General features: G+C 34.3%; 1 protein-coding gene across 2 annotated transcripts in view; it reads right to left on the reverse strand.

Moving 5' to 3' along the window:
* Positions 1–388: 388 nt before the first annotated feature.
* The window catches only part of LOC126888143 (1-acyl-sn-glycerol-3-phosphate acyltransferase delta-like), a 491980-nt gene continuing 472305 nt past the window's right edge, over positions 389–20063 (reverse strand). The window contains exon 4 of one of the 2 annotated variants that reach the window (XM_050656146.1): positions 389–745. In XM_050656146.1, coding sequence (XP_050512103.1) covers positions 648–745 — 98 coding nt within the window. In that variant the 3' untranslated portion in view covers positions 389–647. Of the gene's footprint in view, positions 746–15040; positions 15060–20063 lie in introns of those variants that run through there. The other variant, XM_050656147.1, reaches the window with a different exon arrangement.

The following is a 20063-nucleotide window of genomic DNA, read 5'->3' on the forward strand; positions in this document are numbered from 1 at the left end:
TGGAATGTTTTCCAAATGTTCAGGTAAATAATAAATAAGAATCTTTTGCCAACTGCAATGAATCTGTGACCACGGGAGGAGAGTCGCACATAATCGGTTTTAGACTGATTGAAAACCAGTTTCAACTGGATCGTCGCGTGGACGAATCCACATTTCGCTACGCTGCCTGTCAATGTCATAAAACAGTTGCGAGCGCAACATTGGTTTCAGTTTCAAATCGTAGTTTTAAGACAGTTACGCCTGAGCGCTGGCTCCTATCTGTTTAATACAATCAACTAAAGCTGATCTGATTCTAAAAAATGTAGACAAATGTAATAAATAATTAATTTGGTATTCATTATGGAGTATTATATTTTTTTAGTTAACTATTAATAGAATTTAAGTCAAATTTTCAATTATAAAAATCTGTATTTTAATAAAATTACATATAAACAGATTTTTTAAATAAATATCTACACTTCATATCAATTAAAATAAATAATTTAAAGTTAACACTTTCATTTAGCCCTGTACAATATCCGAGGTTTTTACAATTGAAAAATGTTTTTAATGAGTATTGACACAAAGACTAACTAATCATCAGATACTCTAGATAGAGGGAAACTAATCACAGGGAGACCTGAAAACTTTAATGTTGAATGTTAAGTCTACTTAGACTTCTTAGGAGGTGTTTCAGCTCCAACTCCATATGAGGATCCTTTGTCAATCTCGGTCATGCCGATGGTTTTACACATCAGTATATAGACTAAAATAAAATAAAAGTAAATTAAGTATTTACAGTTATTATACACTACAATATTACATTTTATATTATTATATTATTATACACTATTATATTATTATACACTTATTATATTATTATACACTACATACATATTGGTCAACGCAATCAAGTGAGGCAAAGGAAATAGTGGAGACGCTTTCAACATTTTCAGCAAGTCTTCTAAAACCGTATGCAAACAAAAACAACTTAAAAATATAGAAAATGTTGATGTCTTCAAAGTGGCGCACAACAGCTAAAAAAATTTAGCTTGTTTTATAACCAGTTCTATCTAAACAAAAAGCCAACAAAAAGCTCTTTGACGAGACACAAATTTAATAAAATTATATATGAATATTTCGTCGAACTAAAAAAAGGTTTGTATCAGAATACGACTGGGTTTAATCTTTAAAAAGATAGTTTTCAGACGTTAGTTTTTGTTTTTTTTTTGCGATTCGTTTTTTAATTTACTATTCTAACTGGGAAATAAGCCACAATTTAACTTAAAAAATGATTTTATTGCCGTTTCGACTTCCACCTCGGACCTCGTTATCAAAATACAAAATATTACTAAATTAAACAAAAATGTTGTTGCTCATTAAAAAAAACTTCTAATAATTTAATTTAATCTGACACATTCATATCAGCAATTCAGACATTTATTATACATTTTAAAGTACAAGATTTTAAAATGATATTACCAATATTTATGAGTCCTGAGACGACTTTATTGAAAGATAGTTCATTCGATTACATGAAATCAACTTTAAAAGAATATCCGTCACAGTCACAAAAAAATCACAGCATGTGATTTGTCTTTAAAAAGACAACCACCTGGAATGGTGACAGTAAAATTCTCTTGTTAGCGATTCCATAGTAAATCACGAGGAAAAACAAGGAAAAAAACCTCACGATACTATTCCGGCATTGTAAGTATTTGGTCTTGCATTCAGTTTACTCTCAAAACTAACACAAAACTCTGATTTTATACATGTATGTTATTTTAAATTATAAATAATATTAATAATACAATAAATAATACTAAAATATAAATTATGTACTATCCTCGATACGTTATTGACTTACTAATCGTGGTATTTTCTTTGTATTGACTTTGTTCTTTTGGTCTTTTAGTATGGGTAACCAAAATCTTGCTCTTTTTGTAATTTGTCTGACTTACTTCCTAATCTTGTCTGTGTTATTTTTCATTTCTTTTCATTTCATCCCCAAATATAATAATCAACAGGATTAAAATTAAATCCCCTTAAAGAAAAAGATGAAAATGACGGCGGGAGTACCCCGGGGGTCAGTCCAAGGACCCTCTCTATGGAATATATTTTATATAACGGGGTACTAGAAGTAAACAAAGAGAGAGGAGTAAAGGCGATTGCATACGCGGACGATCTGGCCTTACTAGTCGAAGGCGATTGGGGCATAATAGAAAAAGTAAACCAAGCAATAAAGAGCACCGCGGAATGGATAGAAGAAAATGATTTAAAACTAGCAGTAGAGAAAACGGAAGTGATAATCTTGAGAGGACCGAGATACAGAAACAACATATTATTCGAGTACAGTGGCTCCTAAATAAGACACCAAAAGACCGTGAAATACTTAGGAATTACGTTAGACGACAGACTGACATTCGGACAACACGTTCAAGAAGCATGTCGAAAGGCTGAAAAAAGGACCTCTGCACTAAACAAGTTAATGCCAAACAGAGGGGACCCAGGATCACAGAAAGGAACAGTGATGTTACAACCCATCCTATCAATAGTATTATACGGGGCCCCGGTATGGTACGAGGTCCTCCGAATGAAGAAAGACATGGTTCTCAGGCACAAAGGAAACCTCTGATCAGGGTGTGCAGCGCGTACAGAACCGTATCAAACATTGCCCTACAGGCGGTGGCTGGTTCTGTGCCGGTGCACATCCTGGCCGGAGAGAGAGTCCGAATGTACCAAAGGAGCAACGGGCCAATAGGTTCAGGACCATTAGAAAGAAAGAGAAGTATAGAGTTGTGGCAGAGGGAATTGGCAGCCGAAGTCGAGAAGGCGGTCTGGACGAGATCCCTGATCCCGGATGAAGTGGGGTGGTGCGAGTGTCGGCATCGACGAGTCAGCTACTACTTCACATAGTTCTTGACGGAGCATGGATCGTTCAGAAAATATACTCACCGTATAGGGAAGACCGCTGACGATCTATGTTCCGAGTGTGGGGTGGTTGATAACGCGTGGCATGTCGTGTTCGTGTGCCCTGCGTACCATGCGGGGAATGCCGAGCTGCAACTGGGTCTGGGATCTCCTCTAGCCTTCCGTGACTAACATTCGGTCTGTGAGACGGACCACTTAGAGTTTTTACGATTATATCCAAATTGTTCGTTATGTATCTTCGCCGCCATGAGTAGCTGCCTGATTCAGGTGCCTGTTTTTAGTGTTGAAGTTTGAGTCTTAATGTCAAGTGATTATGCAATTATCCTCAAATTTTGTCTCAGACACCGATGTTGAATGTGACATACTCGATGAAAAAATAGAAAATATAACGAAAGAACGTACGAACAATTGCTGGAAATTTAGTAACACAATTGCCAGAAGTAATAGGTGAAGCTAGGTACAAAAAAACAGCAGTGGAAAAATTGAGTTTATTTTTCACAAATAAGATGTGCTATAATTGTTTTATTTTCTTTGGTATTTTGCTAATGTTTAAGAGGCTTAATAAATTAAAAATAGGTATAATTTTTGTTTAACTTCACTCCTTCAAGGAGTAAACACAACTCTACGCTTTAAAGTGTGTCAATGGAAACATTTTTTATGTCGGTCTCTGACACCGATGTTAGCTTTAATGTCCAGAACACCTATGTTAGTTGCGGAAGGCTAGGCGAGCCACACGAGCTAATGAAAAAAATCAATTAATAGCAAGAGAGACTTCGACCTGGTCATTGCTTTTGTCACCAAGACAATACAAGGAAGAGAAGGAGAGGCTTGTGCAGACGGGATGACTAATATATTTATTTCTTTAAAATGTGTTTGTGTCATGGCGGGCAGCCAGCGGGTGGAGGACCCTTTACATCCAAACCACACTGACTGCCTATTTTATTTTTACACGGTTTTACTTATTTATTTATTTTATCGTAGTTTATTTATTTATTTATCTATTTAATTTTATCTATACGAGTCATCGTTCTTTGAATAATTTTATCCTTTTATTTCCTGTTTTTCCCGTTTATGTTCTCTATGTTTTCTTTTCCTTTTTTTGCTTCTTTCCTATTTTTTCTTTTCATCTTTTCTCTTCCCTTCCTTTTTTCTTTTCTAATTCTATATCTGCTTTTTCTTTTCATCTGCTTTTACTCTAGTTCTTTCCTTGTATGTTATAGCATGTTTTGTATCGTTTTGGGACAGTCAGTGGGGAAGGACCTTTACATTCGACCTACACAGACTGCCCCATCTAAATGTCAGAATGAATAGGTGGATGAGTAAGTGTGTATATATTAAAGTAAGGAATGTGGATTTGAATGAAAGAAAGTATGAATGGGTGGATGAGAAAGCGTGCATAGATGAAAATATGAATGACTGGAGTTGCTCGTAACTGCTGGGTGGCGAGGCGTGGGCGGGGACAGCCAACCAATCCATGGAAAGTACCCTAGAAGTACTAGAGGGAAGCTATGAGTAAGGTCGACGGGTCAGATATGCTCGCTAAGAGCGGTTCCAGACCCGCGAGCTGGAGAAAGAGGGGGCAGGTTTAGTCGGTGGGCGGCCCGTGATACAGATAGGGAGGGCCGAATCCAACACACCGACAAATTTTATATTTAAACACACTTACACATAAAAAAATGACAATTACAAAATTTCAAGAGGTCCTTCCTCGAAATGTGTCATATTCGAAAGCAGCTTGCTACAATGAATAGGCGCTATGACATCGACCACCTCAGTGTGATATTTCACTCTTTGATCTTACACAAATCTCACAACCACCACAAATATATTATAATCCTAATATGGTAACCCCAACAGAAAAAGAACATGATAAAAACGAATGGCAAACAAAGTAAAAAAAGATTAAAGTCTCCAGATGAAGACAGAAATGAAGCCAGTACTTCGTTATTTTAGTTTGTAAACTAAAATAACGAAGTACTGGCTTCAAGAACCTATTGAAACTAAAAATCGTTTTGAAAATCTGAACAAAGAAGATGAGGAAACAATGGAACGCTCAGTGATGAGCGAGCTAATAACCGGCAAAATAGCGCAAAAGATGGAAAACATATTAAATTGTGAGATAAAAAGAAATAAAACTAGTAGAGTTGTTAAATTTAGCGTTAGTAACATATAAATTGATTGTTTCCCACCTTTAGATGTATCAGATGAGTATATCAACTAAAACTGTCACTGTGACAGTGGCATTTATTAAATTCGTCCGATACGTCTAAAGGTGGGAAACAATCAATATAATGTCAATCTATAAGTTACTATCGCTAAATTTAACACCTTCACTAGGTTCATCTCTTTTATCTCACAACTTGATATGTTTTCCCTCTTTTACGTTATTTTGCCGGTTATTATTGCGCTCATCACTGTATAACGTAGGTACTGCAAATCCTATACACGAACTACTTAAAAAATTACAAATAACGAGTATACAATAAAGAGCCTAAGCATAGACACAGTGAAGATCCAACTTAATCAAGCTGACCATTATGAGCCTGTAATAAAGGAGTTAGAAGCGAAAGAAACCAAGTTCCATACATATAGATTAAAACAAAATAAAACATTTCGAGTAGTCATAAAAGGTCTTCACCTGATGCTAATGACATTAAAACTATCTTAAAAGAATTGGACCATTGTCATCGAGGCCTATGCTCTCGATGTGCATCGCCCCGCCTTCTCTCCTCTGACGCGAGTCAGAGGCTCCAGCCGTCGAGGCTTTGGAATTCCCAGCTGTCGTGCACGTCACAGTCGACGTTTCTATAAAAGCTGGCGGTTCCAATCCTCAGCATCTCAGTCCGCAGTCGTCCTCCGGCCTGCACGGGCTTGTCCCGTCAGCCTGGGGCGCTGCACCTTGCCTTCCCTGACTCTGTGGTCCGGGGTGGTTAGCGAGTAAAGCGGTTGTTTTATTTACGTAGTTAAGTTCCAGTAGTATAGTGTTTCTCTTTTAGGTTTTTATTTCATATAATGTAAGAAATACGAGCTTTGGTTTGGTTCTTTTTAGAACCAGCCAAAGTCTCACTTAGAAGATAGAAGCCGTAAGCAGTAGTTCTTCAGTGTAAGAATACTGAGTTCTTGGCAGAACTCAGTACAACTCAGTAGCGTAGCAGTAGTTCCAGTTTTTATTTTAGGTATTTTACAGTTTTAGCAAACAACAGAGTACACAGTGACTTATACAAAAAGAGAAATCCAGGGATATGGCCATACAAAAAATTACTGCAGAAAAATTGCACATTGCGTTAAATGCTCTGGACCACACCTAACGAAGTTAGGAAAACTCAAGAAAAGAAAAGAAAAGTAAGAGATGAAAACGTAAAGTGCATAAACTGCAAGGTTATCTTCATCCAGTTAACTATAGAGGATGCGAAATGCACAAACAACTGTAACCCGCACTTAACAAACAAACATAGAACAGCAGACAAGAGCCGACTCGAGAGTAAGACAAGGAGGAGAGAACTAGCCTCTTTTCAATTTGAATTTAAAAATTTAAACGAACCCAAGTGTGTCGCAAATTCCTCGGTGGAATGCAGTAGGATGTGGATGCCCATACTGAAAGAGGAAGTCAATAGAAAGAAAATACCACAATTAGTAAGTCAATAGTCGAGTTAGTATATATTTTAGTATTACTATAGTATTACTTTAGTAGTATATATCCATGTATTATTGATATTATTTATAATTTAAACAAAATTATAGTAAAGTCAGAATTTGGTATTAATTTTGAGAGTAAATTAAATGTAAGACCAAATACTTACGATGTCGGGATAGTATCACGAGGTTTTTCCTGGTTTTCCCTCGTGATTTACTATGAGATCTCCAACGCGAGAATTTTAATGTCACCGTTGCACGTGGTTGTCTTTTTAAAGACAGATCACGTGCTATGATTTTTTTGTGACGGATATTCTTGAGTTGGGGTTGATTTCAAGTAATCGAATGAACTATCTTTCAGTAAAGTCGTCCCAGGAACGCAACTCATAAATATTGGCAACATCATTTTAGTCTTCTACTTTAAAATGTATCGTATGTATCTGAATTGCTGATATAAATGAGTCAAATTAAATTATTAGAAGAATTTTTTACTAAGCAACAACATTTTTGTTTATGTTAGTAGTATTTTGACAACGGCACCCGATTTGGGCGTCGAAACGTTAATAAAAATCATTTTTTAATAATATTGTGGCTTATTTCCCATTAAATAGTTAAAATTGTAAAAATAGCTTCAGAACAACATTCCTGTTACTAAAATCATACCTAACCGATAGACACTTCCTTGTCAGACAAAACCAAGAATACTCTTCTCTGAACGCCATAAAACAGGGGTACCGCAGGGCAGTGTACTCGGACCTATCCTGTATTTGTTGTACACAAGTGATCTTCCTACTACACCGATGGTTAGCCACATTTGCGAACGATACAGCTGCTCTCTCTTCACACGAAAACCCAAAGATGGCATTAAGACAACTTCAAATCTGCCTTAACAAGATACACAAATGGCTGTCGAAATGACGCATGAAAGCAAATGAACTAAAATCTACACATGTAACATTTACACTCCGTAAAGAAACTTGCCCACCAGTACAATTAACAACAACAATTTACCTCAAGCCGAAGATGTAAAATACTTGGGAATCCACCTAGACAGAAGACTAACATGGCGAAAACATATTTTCACTAAACGCAAACAGTTAGGACTAAAGCTAAGCCATCGATACTGGATTATCGGCAGAAACTAAGTTGTCTCTAGAAAACAAATTACTGGTCTACAAAGCCATTATAAGCACATTTGGACCTACGCTACGGTATCCAGCTCTGGGGAGCAGCTTCTAATAGCAATATAAATATAATACAGAGGTTCCAAAACAAGACGATAAGGCTGATTCTTGATGCTCCGTACTACGTACCTAACTACGTGATCCAACGAGACTTAGCAATTCCAACAGTGCAAGAAGTGATAAGTGAATATAGTGCAACATATCGCGAAAGAGTGTCTGTACATCCTAACGAGTTAGCCAAGCGGTTGTTTGAACACTTACATGAACATGAAGAAAGAAGATTAAGAAAATTCAAACCAATCTACAAACTACAAACAAATTTCTACAATCTTTTGAGCTGTATTAAAAGTTGCCTGCATGCAGGTCTTCGGCAAAAGCTTTGTCAATGCTAGATTTTACATACCAAATAAATGATGTAAGATCACATCGTTAAATCCTCCGTATATCAATGGGTACCAATAGAATAAACTAGTTTCGCGATGCCTCGCTCGTCAGTATTCGGCTAGGTACGAATCAATACGCCGAAGATTCAACGATGTGTCTTAATATTTCGCACCTCAGGTGCCGAGCTACAAAAGTGCCATCTACTCTGATGACCAGGAAGTAGAAACACGACTCGAAAAGAGTCGGTTTCTACAATCTTTTGAGCTGTATTAAAAGTGTTTTGTAGCTCGGCACCTGAGGTGCGAAATATTAAGACACATCGTTTAATCGTCGGCGTATTGATTCGTACCTAGCCGAATACTGACGAGCGAGGCATCGCGAAACTAGTCTATTCTATTGGTACCCATTGATATACGGAGGATTTAACGATGTGATCTTACCATTTATTTGGTATGTAAAATCTAGCATTGGCATAGCTTTTGCCGAAGACCTGCATGCAGGCAACTTTTAATACAGCTCAAAAGATTGTAAAAACCTACTCTTTTCGAATCGTGTTTCTACTTCCTGGTCATCAGAGTAGATGGCACTTTTGTAGCTCGGCACCTGAGGTGCGAAATATTAAGACACATCGTTGAATCGTCGGCGTATTGATTCGTACCTAGACGAATACTGATGAGCGAGGCATCGCGAAACTAGTCTATTTCATTGGTACCCATTGATATACGGAGGATTTAACGATGTGATCTTACACCATTTATTTGGTATGTAAAATCTAGCATTGGCAAAGCTTTTGCCGAAGACCTGTGTTAATGTAAGCTCCCGAACTAATGTAATATTCAAGATATAAAGACAAAGAAGAATTGTGTTTCAATATTGTGTTCAATATTGTAAGTTAGGTTACACGTATGTTACACATGTTTAATTAATATTTTCAGTTTTCTCAGGCTAATTGTTTAATAAACTTTTTACTAATCGACAGGAGAGATATTTTATTTATCAGGTTATGGTTGCCCAGACACGGTATTGTGAAATTTGAAAACTAGCCTGTTCTTCGCGCCGCGCCGGTAAAAAGTTTAGTTGTTTCGCGTTCAAGTCGTGAGTGGCCCCCGTGTTTATTTTTCGTTCAAGTCGTACAATTACAAAATAAACATTTAGTGAAGTGCAAAAATTTCCTCAGCTGTGAAAATTGATTCTGGTAATATTATCAAGTTTGATGGCTCAAATTTTCAACTATGGAAATTTAGTGTAACCATTTTGTTTAAAGCAGAGAAGCTGCTTTCAATTGTGAATGGAACAGTTAAAGAACCAGCAGTCCAAACTAGCAGTGAGTGGAAAGAATGACAAAAATTCAAAGGCACAGGTAATTTTATTATCTACTATATGTCAAGATCAAATACAACATTTGATAAATTGTGAAAATACTTCTGAAATGTGGTCAAGACTGCTCACAATACATGAACAAAAGACAGAAATATCTAGAGAGTTACTATGGCAAAAATTTTATGAATATAAAATGCATGATAATGCAAAAGTTGCAGAGCATATATCAGTAATAGAGCTATTAGTTAGACAGTTAAAAGATGTTAAATAAACTATTAGTAATAGTGCTGTTTGTTCCAAAGTAATTAATAGTTTACCTCCTAGATTTAATGCCTTTCGTACAGCCTGGGACTCTGTAGCTAGTAATCAGCAAACGTTTGAAAATTTAGCAGCAATATTGCTTAAAGAAGAAACTAGAATGAATAATGATGACTCTGAAATATCCCGTCTTGCTTTACAAGTAGAGGCTTTACAAAGTAAACTGGAAGCCACCAGAAAAAAGAAAACAAATATACAGGACTTAAAGAAGAATACCACCTGTAATTTTTGTAAACGCAAGGGACACTGGGTTAGAGAGTGTAGAAAGAGAATACATGATTCCAAAAATCAAGATAAAAATAAGTCATCAGAAAGTAATCTAGCATCAAGTTCAGCTTATATATGTGATATTTCTTCCATGTACTTGTCAACCTCCAGCGCAAATAAAAGTGAGTGGATATTGTAACCGTTACCCGTTGCCCTTCAAGAATTTGGCTTCGCCCGCCTATGGCGACTGGGCAACCAACAGAGAGGTCGCTACTCGGACTTGCTTTGCGCTACGCGAAAATCGTAAGCGGGGGACTTTAGTCTGGTCAGTAAACTCGCAGCGACACGTCGGAGAATTTATTCTCATTGTTTGTGACGAAATTGAAAGAAAATGAAATCTAACTAAAAAGAAATCGAACATCAGCCGAATACATGTGGGAAAACTAATCAATCAAACTTAAATATATCTGGAGACGTATTCATATAAAACAATTATATTTGCCGGCAGCGCGACGTGTGAGCTCGTTTCAGTAAGTACATAATACATTTAGATATCTCTCATTCCTTCGTTGTGAAATCCAATTCATCATTGTAGTTATTTCTTTAGGAATTAATTTTGGTTAAAGGATCCACATTAATTCCAAATTAGAGCATAATATCCTTTAAATATTTGCCAGGAACATTGAAGGTCAAGTTTTTTTATCTAGTGTCAAACGTAAATTCCAATACATTTTATACTTTATCATTAGGCTTTTTCAGTAAGTTTTTTTTTATATGTGATTTATGAAAAGTTTTTACAAATACTATACAGCCTTCTGTCTTTTGCGCATTTTTATTCTTCGCGCAAGCCTGTCATGACTTTATTGAAGGTAGATTCAGAAAGTTTTGACATGACATAAGATACCTAACCTAATATTTAATGTTTTGTTTGGGCCTCTTCAATCTGTACTGCTACCCTTGTTGAAATACATAATAATTACATTTAAATAAACTTTATTTTAGATTCCGTCACTTAGTCACATAGACACTTAGTCACTCTATGTAAATTGGGACAAACTATATCATTTAATTATGTGCCAGTAACTGTTAGCAACTCGGGTATGGGTTACCCCTAGAGTTTACTGCTTTTGATTGGATATACTACTATATTACCTATTTCACAACATCCAGGATTGGATTTATCACCACAGCAGCCCACTAGTTTTTGTCGTGCCAAGAGGAAATTCATTCCTATCTGGACTTCAACATTTTTTTAAATAGGAACTGTGGTTAAGATAAGTTGTTTACTTTTATTATTTACATATTTCGGGTACTCTATAGTTGCTTGCAGTGTAAACTTATTGTATGCATACAATCAGGTAAACTAGGTACATATTTCTTGATAGATAGGGTTTTAGGTCGTTGTTTTTTTTCCTTGATTCAATATAAGTAGTAGTTTCAAATAAATAAAATTAGGTCTTGTTCCATAATCATTATAAATAATTGTATCTTAAAATTTTGATAGGGAAGGGGTTGTTAAAATTTTGTCCAGGTTTTTAAATAGGGAATATGTCTGGTAGGTTTGTTTGTATAAATATGATATAAAGAGTTACTGACCAACTCATTTATATAACTCATTATATAATTATTAATATTTTTGCTAGGTGAAATACTTGATTTTTGGTAACCGTAGCGTTCTTGTTGTGTGTATTTCACTTTAGGCTAGTTCAATTTAGGTAATATTACTAACTTTTAGTTGTAAGGACTTTGTGCTATTCCAACGGACTTGATTTTGATTTTCTATTAATACCTTTACTTAGCGCATTGTGTAGTGGTTAATTGCATGTTAGTGGCTTTTTGGCCCTGTTTGACCGTTACACCACCACTACCACTGTTATTGTGTTTAGAGAGATATGTAACTTGTAATATATAATATATATATATATATATATATATATATATATATATATATATATATATATATATTGCTTATTTCCTGAACGTGAATTTTTAAATAGTTAGTTTTTTAATTCCTGGGTTTGCGGTCTGTTATAAATAAAACACTTGATTTTGCTTAGACGTTTCGGCTGTTTGCCATTTTCAATAAGCACTTTTAATTATTAAACATTACACTGTTAACAAACATATTTTATAACAAAATTCTCTCATAACATCTTAGAGAAACACGATGTGCATTTTTTTAAAATTTCAAAATATTACGTGTATTGCGTATAAAATATGTTTGTTAACAGTGTAATGTTTAATAATTAAAAGTGCTTATTGAAAATAGCAAACAGCCGAAACGTCTAAGCAAAATCAAGTGTTTTATTTATAACAGACCGCAAACCCAGGAATTAAAAAACCAACTATTTATATATATATATATATATATATATATATATATATATATATATATATATATATATTTTGAAAAAACAAAAGATGTAGATCTTTGAAAATATATATATATATATATATATATATATATATATATATATATATATATATATAAATAGATATATATATATATATATATATATATATATATATATATATTGATACATGTATCCATGTGACTTCCAAAGTAGATTCTCGTAATACGTTGTTACTTCATATATACCGTTATGACTTCCGATTTCGGAAGTCACAACGTTTTGCCTATATTTTTACGAATTTGGCTACTAGATGGTATCAGAAGGCTTATATTAAAAATTTCGCTGGAAGTCATATCGTATCTAACATACTCATAAGATCAGATTTTACTTCGACGGTATATCACCAGCGCTAGTGTCGCTCCCGTGCTACTATACAGGCTATGTACACAACGCGTAGCGTCTTCCGTATACCACACCGCTCGGTGTGACTTCCGTTTTTTGGCAACCCTGTGTAACGGTTTCCAGACATTTATCTGTTGTAGATTCGCGGTCCTAATCGTACTTAGTGTTTTGTGTGCCTTTTGTTTTTAAACATGAATAATAGCAGATCTGCTTTACTTTTAAAGTTAGCCTTAAATGAAGGTACAATAAGTGACTATATATCTCTATAATTATATATTTTCTGTACTTATTTTAATCTATAATATTTACTTACCTATTTACTTATATAAATTCATTTTTCTCGTGTTTTTGTTTACTTCCTTTTTTACAATGAACTTCTAATTTAATCTACACTCACCGGCACGAAAAACGGGCACCCCAAAAAAATGGGTAATTTTTGATGTCTCGTATCTCCCAAACCTGTTGTCCGATTTAAGTAATTTTTTTTAATATGTTATAGCCTTATTCTTTAACAAAATAGCTATGATAATATTGTTGATAGACAGGTAAATTTTCATTGTATACCGGGTGTACCAATCAAACTGGGTTTTTTTTCTCAATTTTCACAACACCCTGTGGAATATTCTAGCCTTTATAAAATATTTAAATCAAAGCCTAACTATAGCTCCAGGTTTTATTAACATTCTGTTTTTTTATTCATTCGCTTACGTTGGATAATAAAAAGTTAAGGACTTTAACAACTAGCCATATTCTTTATCGATACAGGTGTTTCTAAATATAAGTGCGACAAACTTTAAGGGGTAATTTCTGCATGAAAAAATAATGATCGTTTGGCAAAAGAATTTTATATTTGCAAGCATTTGCGGACATAGCTTTATCAAGTAAACGATCATTATTTTTTCATGCAGAATTACCCCTTAAAGTTTGTCGCACTTATTTAGAAACACCATGTATTGATAAAGAACATGTTGAGTTGTTAAAGTCCCTAACTTTTTTATTATCCAACATAAGCGAATGAATAACAAACAGAACGTTAAGAAAACCTGGGGCTATAGTTGGGTTTTAATTTCAATATTGTATAAAGGCTAGAATATTCCACAGGGTGTTGTGAAAATTGAAAAAAAAACCAGATTGATTGGTACGCCCAGTATACAATGATAATTTACCTGTCTAGAAACAATGTTATTACAGCGATATAGTTAAAGAATAAGGCTATAGCACAGGGGTGGGCAAAAGCCGGCCCGCGGGCCGGGTCCGGCCCTTTCGCTTACTTTGTCCGGCCCGTTGAAAAACCCCGCAAGTACCTAATCTTTTTAATCCCTTTTATGTGATTTTGTTGAAATCAACAGTAATAGTTTGCATAGTGTTCACATAAATTATTAAATATATAAATAATAGAGAGTATTATAATTACGAACAGCCTTAGCTAACTATATTTTTAAAAACTGTTTAATTGTAACTATTTACTTTAAATTTCTTTTAAAATATAGGGAAATCCCCGGAAAATCATAATTGTTTATTCGGTATTAATAATCGTATTTAACTCTCAAGGTCTCAAGACAAGCACTCGGTGTTTGGGTATCTATTTCAACCATATCACTGACAGTTTATGATCTAAATACCTCAGCACTTTGGTCCCAATAATATGATTCTTTATTTATTAAATCTGAATTAAGTATGGTTGTTTGGAATACCTACTTCAGCATAAAATTCATTGTTACCGATTTTTGCCGAAGTTTTACAACTACTTCGAAAGACGCGTATAAGTTTATTTTGATTTAGCACTGGTCGTATTTCCTATTACTCCTCATATTTCTTTTGATACAGTGTGTGTTATTTTGCAAATATATAATAAATTGAAAAAGTGGAGGACATTTTGTAAGTAAAATTTGAAAACATTGTTTTTATTTTATTGTATTAAAATATTTATTTGTAAGCATTTGCAAAATGATACAATCTAAAAAAAGAAAAGTTGATTTGGAATGCAGAAATTTTAATGAAGCATGGACAGAAAAATACCTTTTTACGAACATTGGTAAGAAAGCAATTTGTTTAGTTTGCCATTAAACCATTGCTGTTTTCAAGGAATATAATTTAAAGAGGCATTTTACATCAAAACATCCAAAATATGCATCGTTTTCTTTAGAAGAACTTAAAAATGCTGCAGACAACTTAGCAAAAAACTTAAATAAACAACAAAATATTTTTAGCAAACAAAGTAACATCGAGAAATCTACCACACAAGCAAGTTATGTTATTGCACACAAAATTGCTAAGTTATGTAAACCTTTTTCTGGAGCAGAATTTGTTAAACAGTGCATGGTAGAAGTGTCGGAGATATGTTGTCCTGAAAAAAAAAAACATATTTTTGAAAATTTAAGCCTGTCAAGGAGAACAATAGTACGACGGATCGAAAATATTTCAGGAAATTTACTCGACCAGCTAAAAACAATAATTGCTGATTTTACATATTGTTCTCTGGCGTTGGATGAGTCCTGCGATATTACTGACACAAGTCAATTATTAATATTTATTCGGGGCATTAACAAAAAATGTGAAATTCGCGAGGAACTTCTTAGTGTGCATCCAATGAAAGATACAACTACCGGTGAAGACTTCTTTAACGCTGTTGAAGAGTGTTTAGTTAAAGTAAATTTACCTTGGAACAAAATAGTAAGCATCACTACGGATGGCTGTCCTAGTTTAACAGGGAAAAATGTGGGCTTACTAAAACGAATCAGCGACAAAGTAAAACAGTTGCAGCCAGAACAAGACATATTATTTTTACACTGCATTATTCATCAAGAAGTGTTATGTAGAAAAGTTTTAAAATTGAATCACGTCGTTACTGTTGTGACAAAAGTTGTAAATTTTATCCAGGAACGTGCCTTAAATCATCGACAGTTTGTTGAATTTTTGAAAGAAATTGAAAGTGACTTTTACGAAATTCCTTACTACACTGAGGTGAGATGGCTTAGCATCGGTAAAGTTTTGGACAGATTTCAATATTTGCTTGATGAAATAGTATCCTTCTTGTCGATAAAAGAAAAACTACATGATTTTCCTGAATTGCAAAATGAGGCATGGCTAAACGATTTGTCGTTTTCTGTAGATATTGTAACATATTTAAATGAACTTAATGTAAATTTACAAGGGAAAAACCAGTTCGCTTTCAATATGCACTCAAATGTCAAAGCATTTATGATAAAACTAAACTTATTTGCTGAGAACTTTAATAAAAAAATATTAAACCACTTCCCATCATTACAAACACGACGAGAATTATTGAAAAATTCTGATTTTCTTAAATATAGTTCAGTAACACAAGACCTGCATACTGAATTCCAAAGAAGATTTCAAGATTTCAAAGCTATTGAAAAACCTTTGTCATTAATTAGTCAACCTTTCAATTTCGATGTGCAAGAAGCCCCTGTTGAAATTCAGCTAGAATTAATTGACTTACAGGCAAATAATTTATTAAAAGAAAATGTTCAATCAAACGAATTGAGTGCTTTCTACGGTGCTTTGAATACAGAACATTTTAAACATTTTTTAAACTATGTTCAAAAATACCTAGTTTTATTTGGTTCGACATATATTTGTGAAAGAACTTTTTCGTTGATGGTTTCCACGAAAAATAAATATCGATCACAAATTACTGACGAAAATCTACACTCGGTATTAAGGATTGCTACAAGTGATTTGGATCCCAATTTTGAAGAAATAATATCACATGAACATTCGCGATTTCACGTTTCGCATTAACTATTATAGAAGTTATACTTATAATGAGTATTCTATTAATTTTAACGTTTAATGTTTGTCTTTTTTTTTATAATTTTATTTAATATTAGGTATATTTACAAAATATGTATCAATATAAATTAATTTGTATCGTTAAAATATAAATAAATAAGAAAATAAAATCTTTCAATAACTGATTTATTTAATTACCATTAATTTATTATTATTCTTCTAACGCCGACTCCACTAATGAAGGTTGGCTAAAACACCATTGCAAATTCGTCTCTATTTTCTGCTTTTCTTAAAAGCGTCTGTGTGTTTAACCCGGTCCAGTCTCAAATGTTTTCAGTCAGAATATTTGTCGTCTACCAGGACCCCTTTTTCCTTCGAACAACTCGTACATATCATTTCTGAGCATGTGCCGTAAATATGCTGTCTGTCTCCTTTTAATGGAGGTCAAAAGTTCTCTGTCTCTTTCCATTTCGTGCAACATCATTTTGTTCGTATATGATCGGTCCATGGTATTTTCTAAATTCTCCCAAAAAGCCACATCTCAAAAGCTTCCGGCTTTCTCATTAAGTCAACATTAACAATCCAAGCTTCGGCACCATAAAAAAGAATAGAGTGGATATACAACATTTTATCAACTAATATCAGATTTGCAGATTGAGTCTTTGATGACTCAGAAATGTCCTCATCTTCAAAAAGTCTACCCTCAATTGCTCTATTCTTGATCGAATTTATGATTTCGAATTTAAATCTTCCGTAATCCAGACTCCTAAGTAAGTATTTCATTTTGTCCACTTGCTCAATATCTTCATTTTTTATCTGGTTCTTTTTCTGGATCTTCTTATGATTTAATATAATGACCATTTTTTTTTCAATTACGTGACATATTTTACTGGGCACAAGTTTTTCGCATGTATTCCCAAGTAGGACAATTTATTATTACCATTTTCTAATTATTAACAGTCAAATTTCTTTGTCCAAATGCTTTAAAATAATACTTATAGTATTTATTTCTTGGGCAGGGATAAACTACACCAAAAAAATTCGCGTGGGCACAGCGTACATATCCGGTATAGTCCTCCGGCCCGAGAGACATTTTGAAACTTTCATTTTGGCCCGCGCTTAAAAGTAATTGCCCACCCCTGATCTAAGCGGTTTTTTAAAATTTATGGGTTTTGCAATATTTTACCGTCAGCGAACGGACTAATAGTAGAGGATCCGATATAAGGCCGATCTGCATCGATCTATTTAATGGATAACGTGTGCGTGAAGTAACAATGTATTTTAAACGGGATTTATTTTTCGCACTGTTTTTGACACACTTTCATATAATCAAATATCCTTAACTTTCGCGTTGTCATGGTGATGACATAATGAGCAATAAATTACAAAAAAAAATTTGACAGTTTTGTGGTTTGAAAGAAATTAGAATGTTTAAATAATTTCTAAAAATTGTAGAATAGGAATGAATTCCAGTGATGAAGAGTTACAGTTTTTTTATTTGTTTATCGTAGATAAAATATTGTATGAAACTGTGCGTGAAGTACTTTTTGCGAACTTAAGCGATGTATAGCACTCGCTCCGTTGTCGCTTGTGCTCTAAACATCACGTGCATTCGTAAAAAGCATACTTCACGAACTGTTTCATAAATAACTATTTTCATATATTGAAAAAAATGTTTCGACCCGGGTAGATATTATTCCAGATTTTCAGATTTCAGCACAGTGTTAGATGGTTGGGGCATATATGGAGAGCAGGTAGCGTAACAACTATAAACTCAATTTTACAATGGAAACCCGGAGTTAGAAGGAGACGCGGAGGAACTAGAATAAATGGTTACAGGAAGTAAAGGAAAATTTATATAGGGCAGGAATTAGAGACTAGCAGAAAAAGACAGAGGATAGAAAGAACTGGAGAAGCACAGTCAATAGTATCGAGTAGCAGACTGGGACTAATCTGCTCTAAAAAGATGGATCTAGATAGCTTTTTAGCAGCTCAACCCCACCTGGTGTATTTAGCCATTTAATTTTCTTATTACACATTATTATTGGTACATCAAAAATTAAAAGGACGGTGCCTGTAATAAAATCTAAAATTCAAAATTTAATCAAGAAAAATAATAAATATTAAAATTTCCTATAAGTTCAAATTTATTTATTAAAATTTTTGATATAATTTTCATAAATAAATTACTTACTAATAACACTTTTTTAATTAATTCCAAAAAATCCATTTTGCAGCAATAATAAAATATTAGTATTTGTAAAATAAATATCAGTCATATCATAAATACTACAGGTTTACAAAAAAAAACTAAATTTCGGACTATTTGACGAAACCATGTTACAAGGGGGTTTTTGGGGTGGCTGATCACGAATCCGGGATCCGCTCACCTCTTTCACGCCAGGTAAAGGTAATTTCAAGGTCAAATCAAGATAAATCGACAGTCGCTCTGAGAAAGTATATTAGGGCGTTTTTGGTGTCGCTGATGACGAATCATTAGTCCGCTGACCTCTATCACGTCTAGTTCAAGGTCAAATCAACATAAATCGACACAATCGCTCTGAAAATATAGGGGTTTTGGAGTCACTGATCATGAAAACTGCGGTCCGTTGAGCTCTACCACGTAAGGTAATGGTCATTTCAAGGCCAAATCAGGACAAGTCCACAAAACTGATTTGACCTTTAAATGACCTTTACCTGTCGCGGTTGAGCTCAACGGACCCCAGTTTTGTGATCAGCGACCCCAAAAACCCCCTAATATACTTTTTCAGAGCGATCGTGTCCATTTATCTTGATTTGACCTCGAAATGACCTTGAGCTAGACGTGATAGAGGTCAGCGGACACAAATTCGTCATCAGCGACCACAAAAACCCCCTAATATACTTTTTCAGAGCGACTGTCGGTTTATCTTGATTTGACCTTGAGATTACCATTACCTGACGTGATAGAGGTCAGCGGACCCCGGATTCGTGACCAGCGACCCCAAAAACCCCCTAGTCATATGGTTTCGTCAAATATTCCGAAATGTATTTTTTTTGTAAACCTGTTTAATCAAAAGAATATCAATCTTTTAATTTAAATAGACAACTTTAAAACATAGAACTGCATTCACAACTGTATTCACAGTAAAAGTTTCAAAAGATCACACATTACGCTTAAAGTAAGAGGTAAATCAGCAGACGAGTCGTTGTGACTTCCAAAATATGACAACACCGCTGGAAGTGACAACGCACCTTGAACTACCCTATATATGGAAGCCATAACGTATGCTGTACGCTTCGGTTTATACGTATATATATACAAAATTTATTTTGGTAAATCCTTTCCCCTCAATAGGTAGACCCATTTTATAAGCCCCCCTTTTACCAAATACACAATTTTTAAAAAATAATTCCTAGTAGAAAAAGTGGAAGTCGGACAGCCTCTTCTGTATACCGGAAGTCACAACTTAACGTGCATCAATATATATATTGCTTATTTCCTGACCGTGAATTTTTAAATAGTTGGTTTTTTAATTCCTGGGTTTGCGGTCTGTTATAAATAAAACACTTGATTTTGCTTAGACGTTTCGGCTGTTTGCCATTTTCAATAAGC

Source organism: Diabrotica virgifera, chromosome 7 (assembly GCF_917563875.1).
Source record: "Diabrotica virgifera virgifera chromosome 7, PGI_DIABVI_V3a".
Taxonomy (NCBI): Eukaryota; Metazoa; Arthropoda; class Insecta; order Coleoptera; family Chrysomelidae; genus Diabrotica; species Diabrotica virgifera.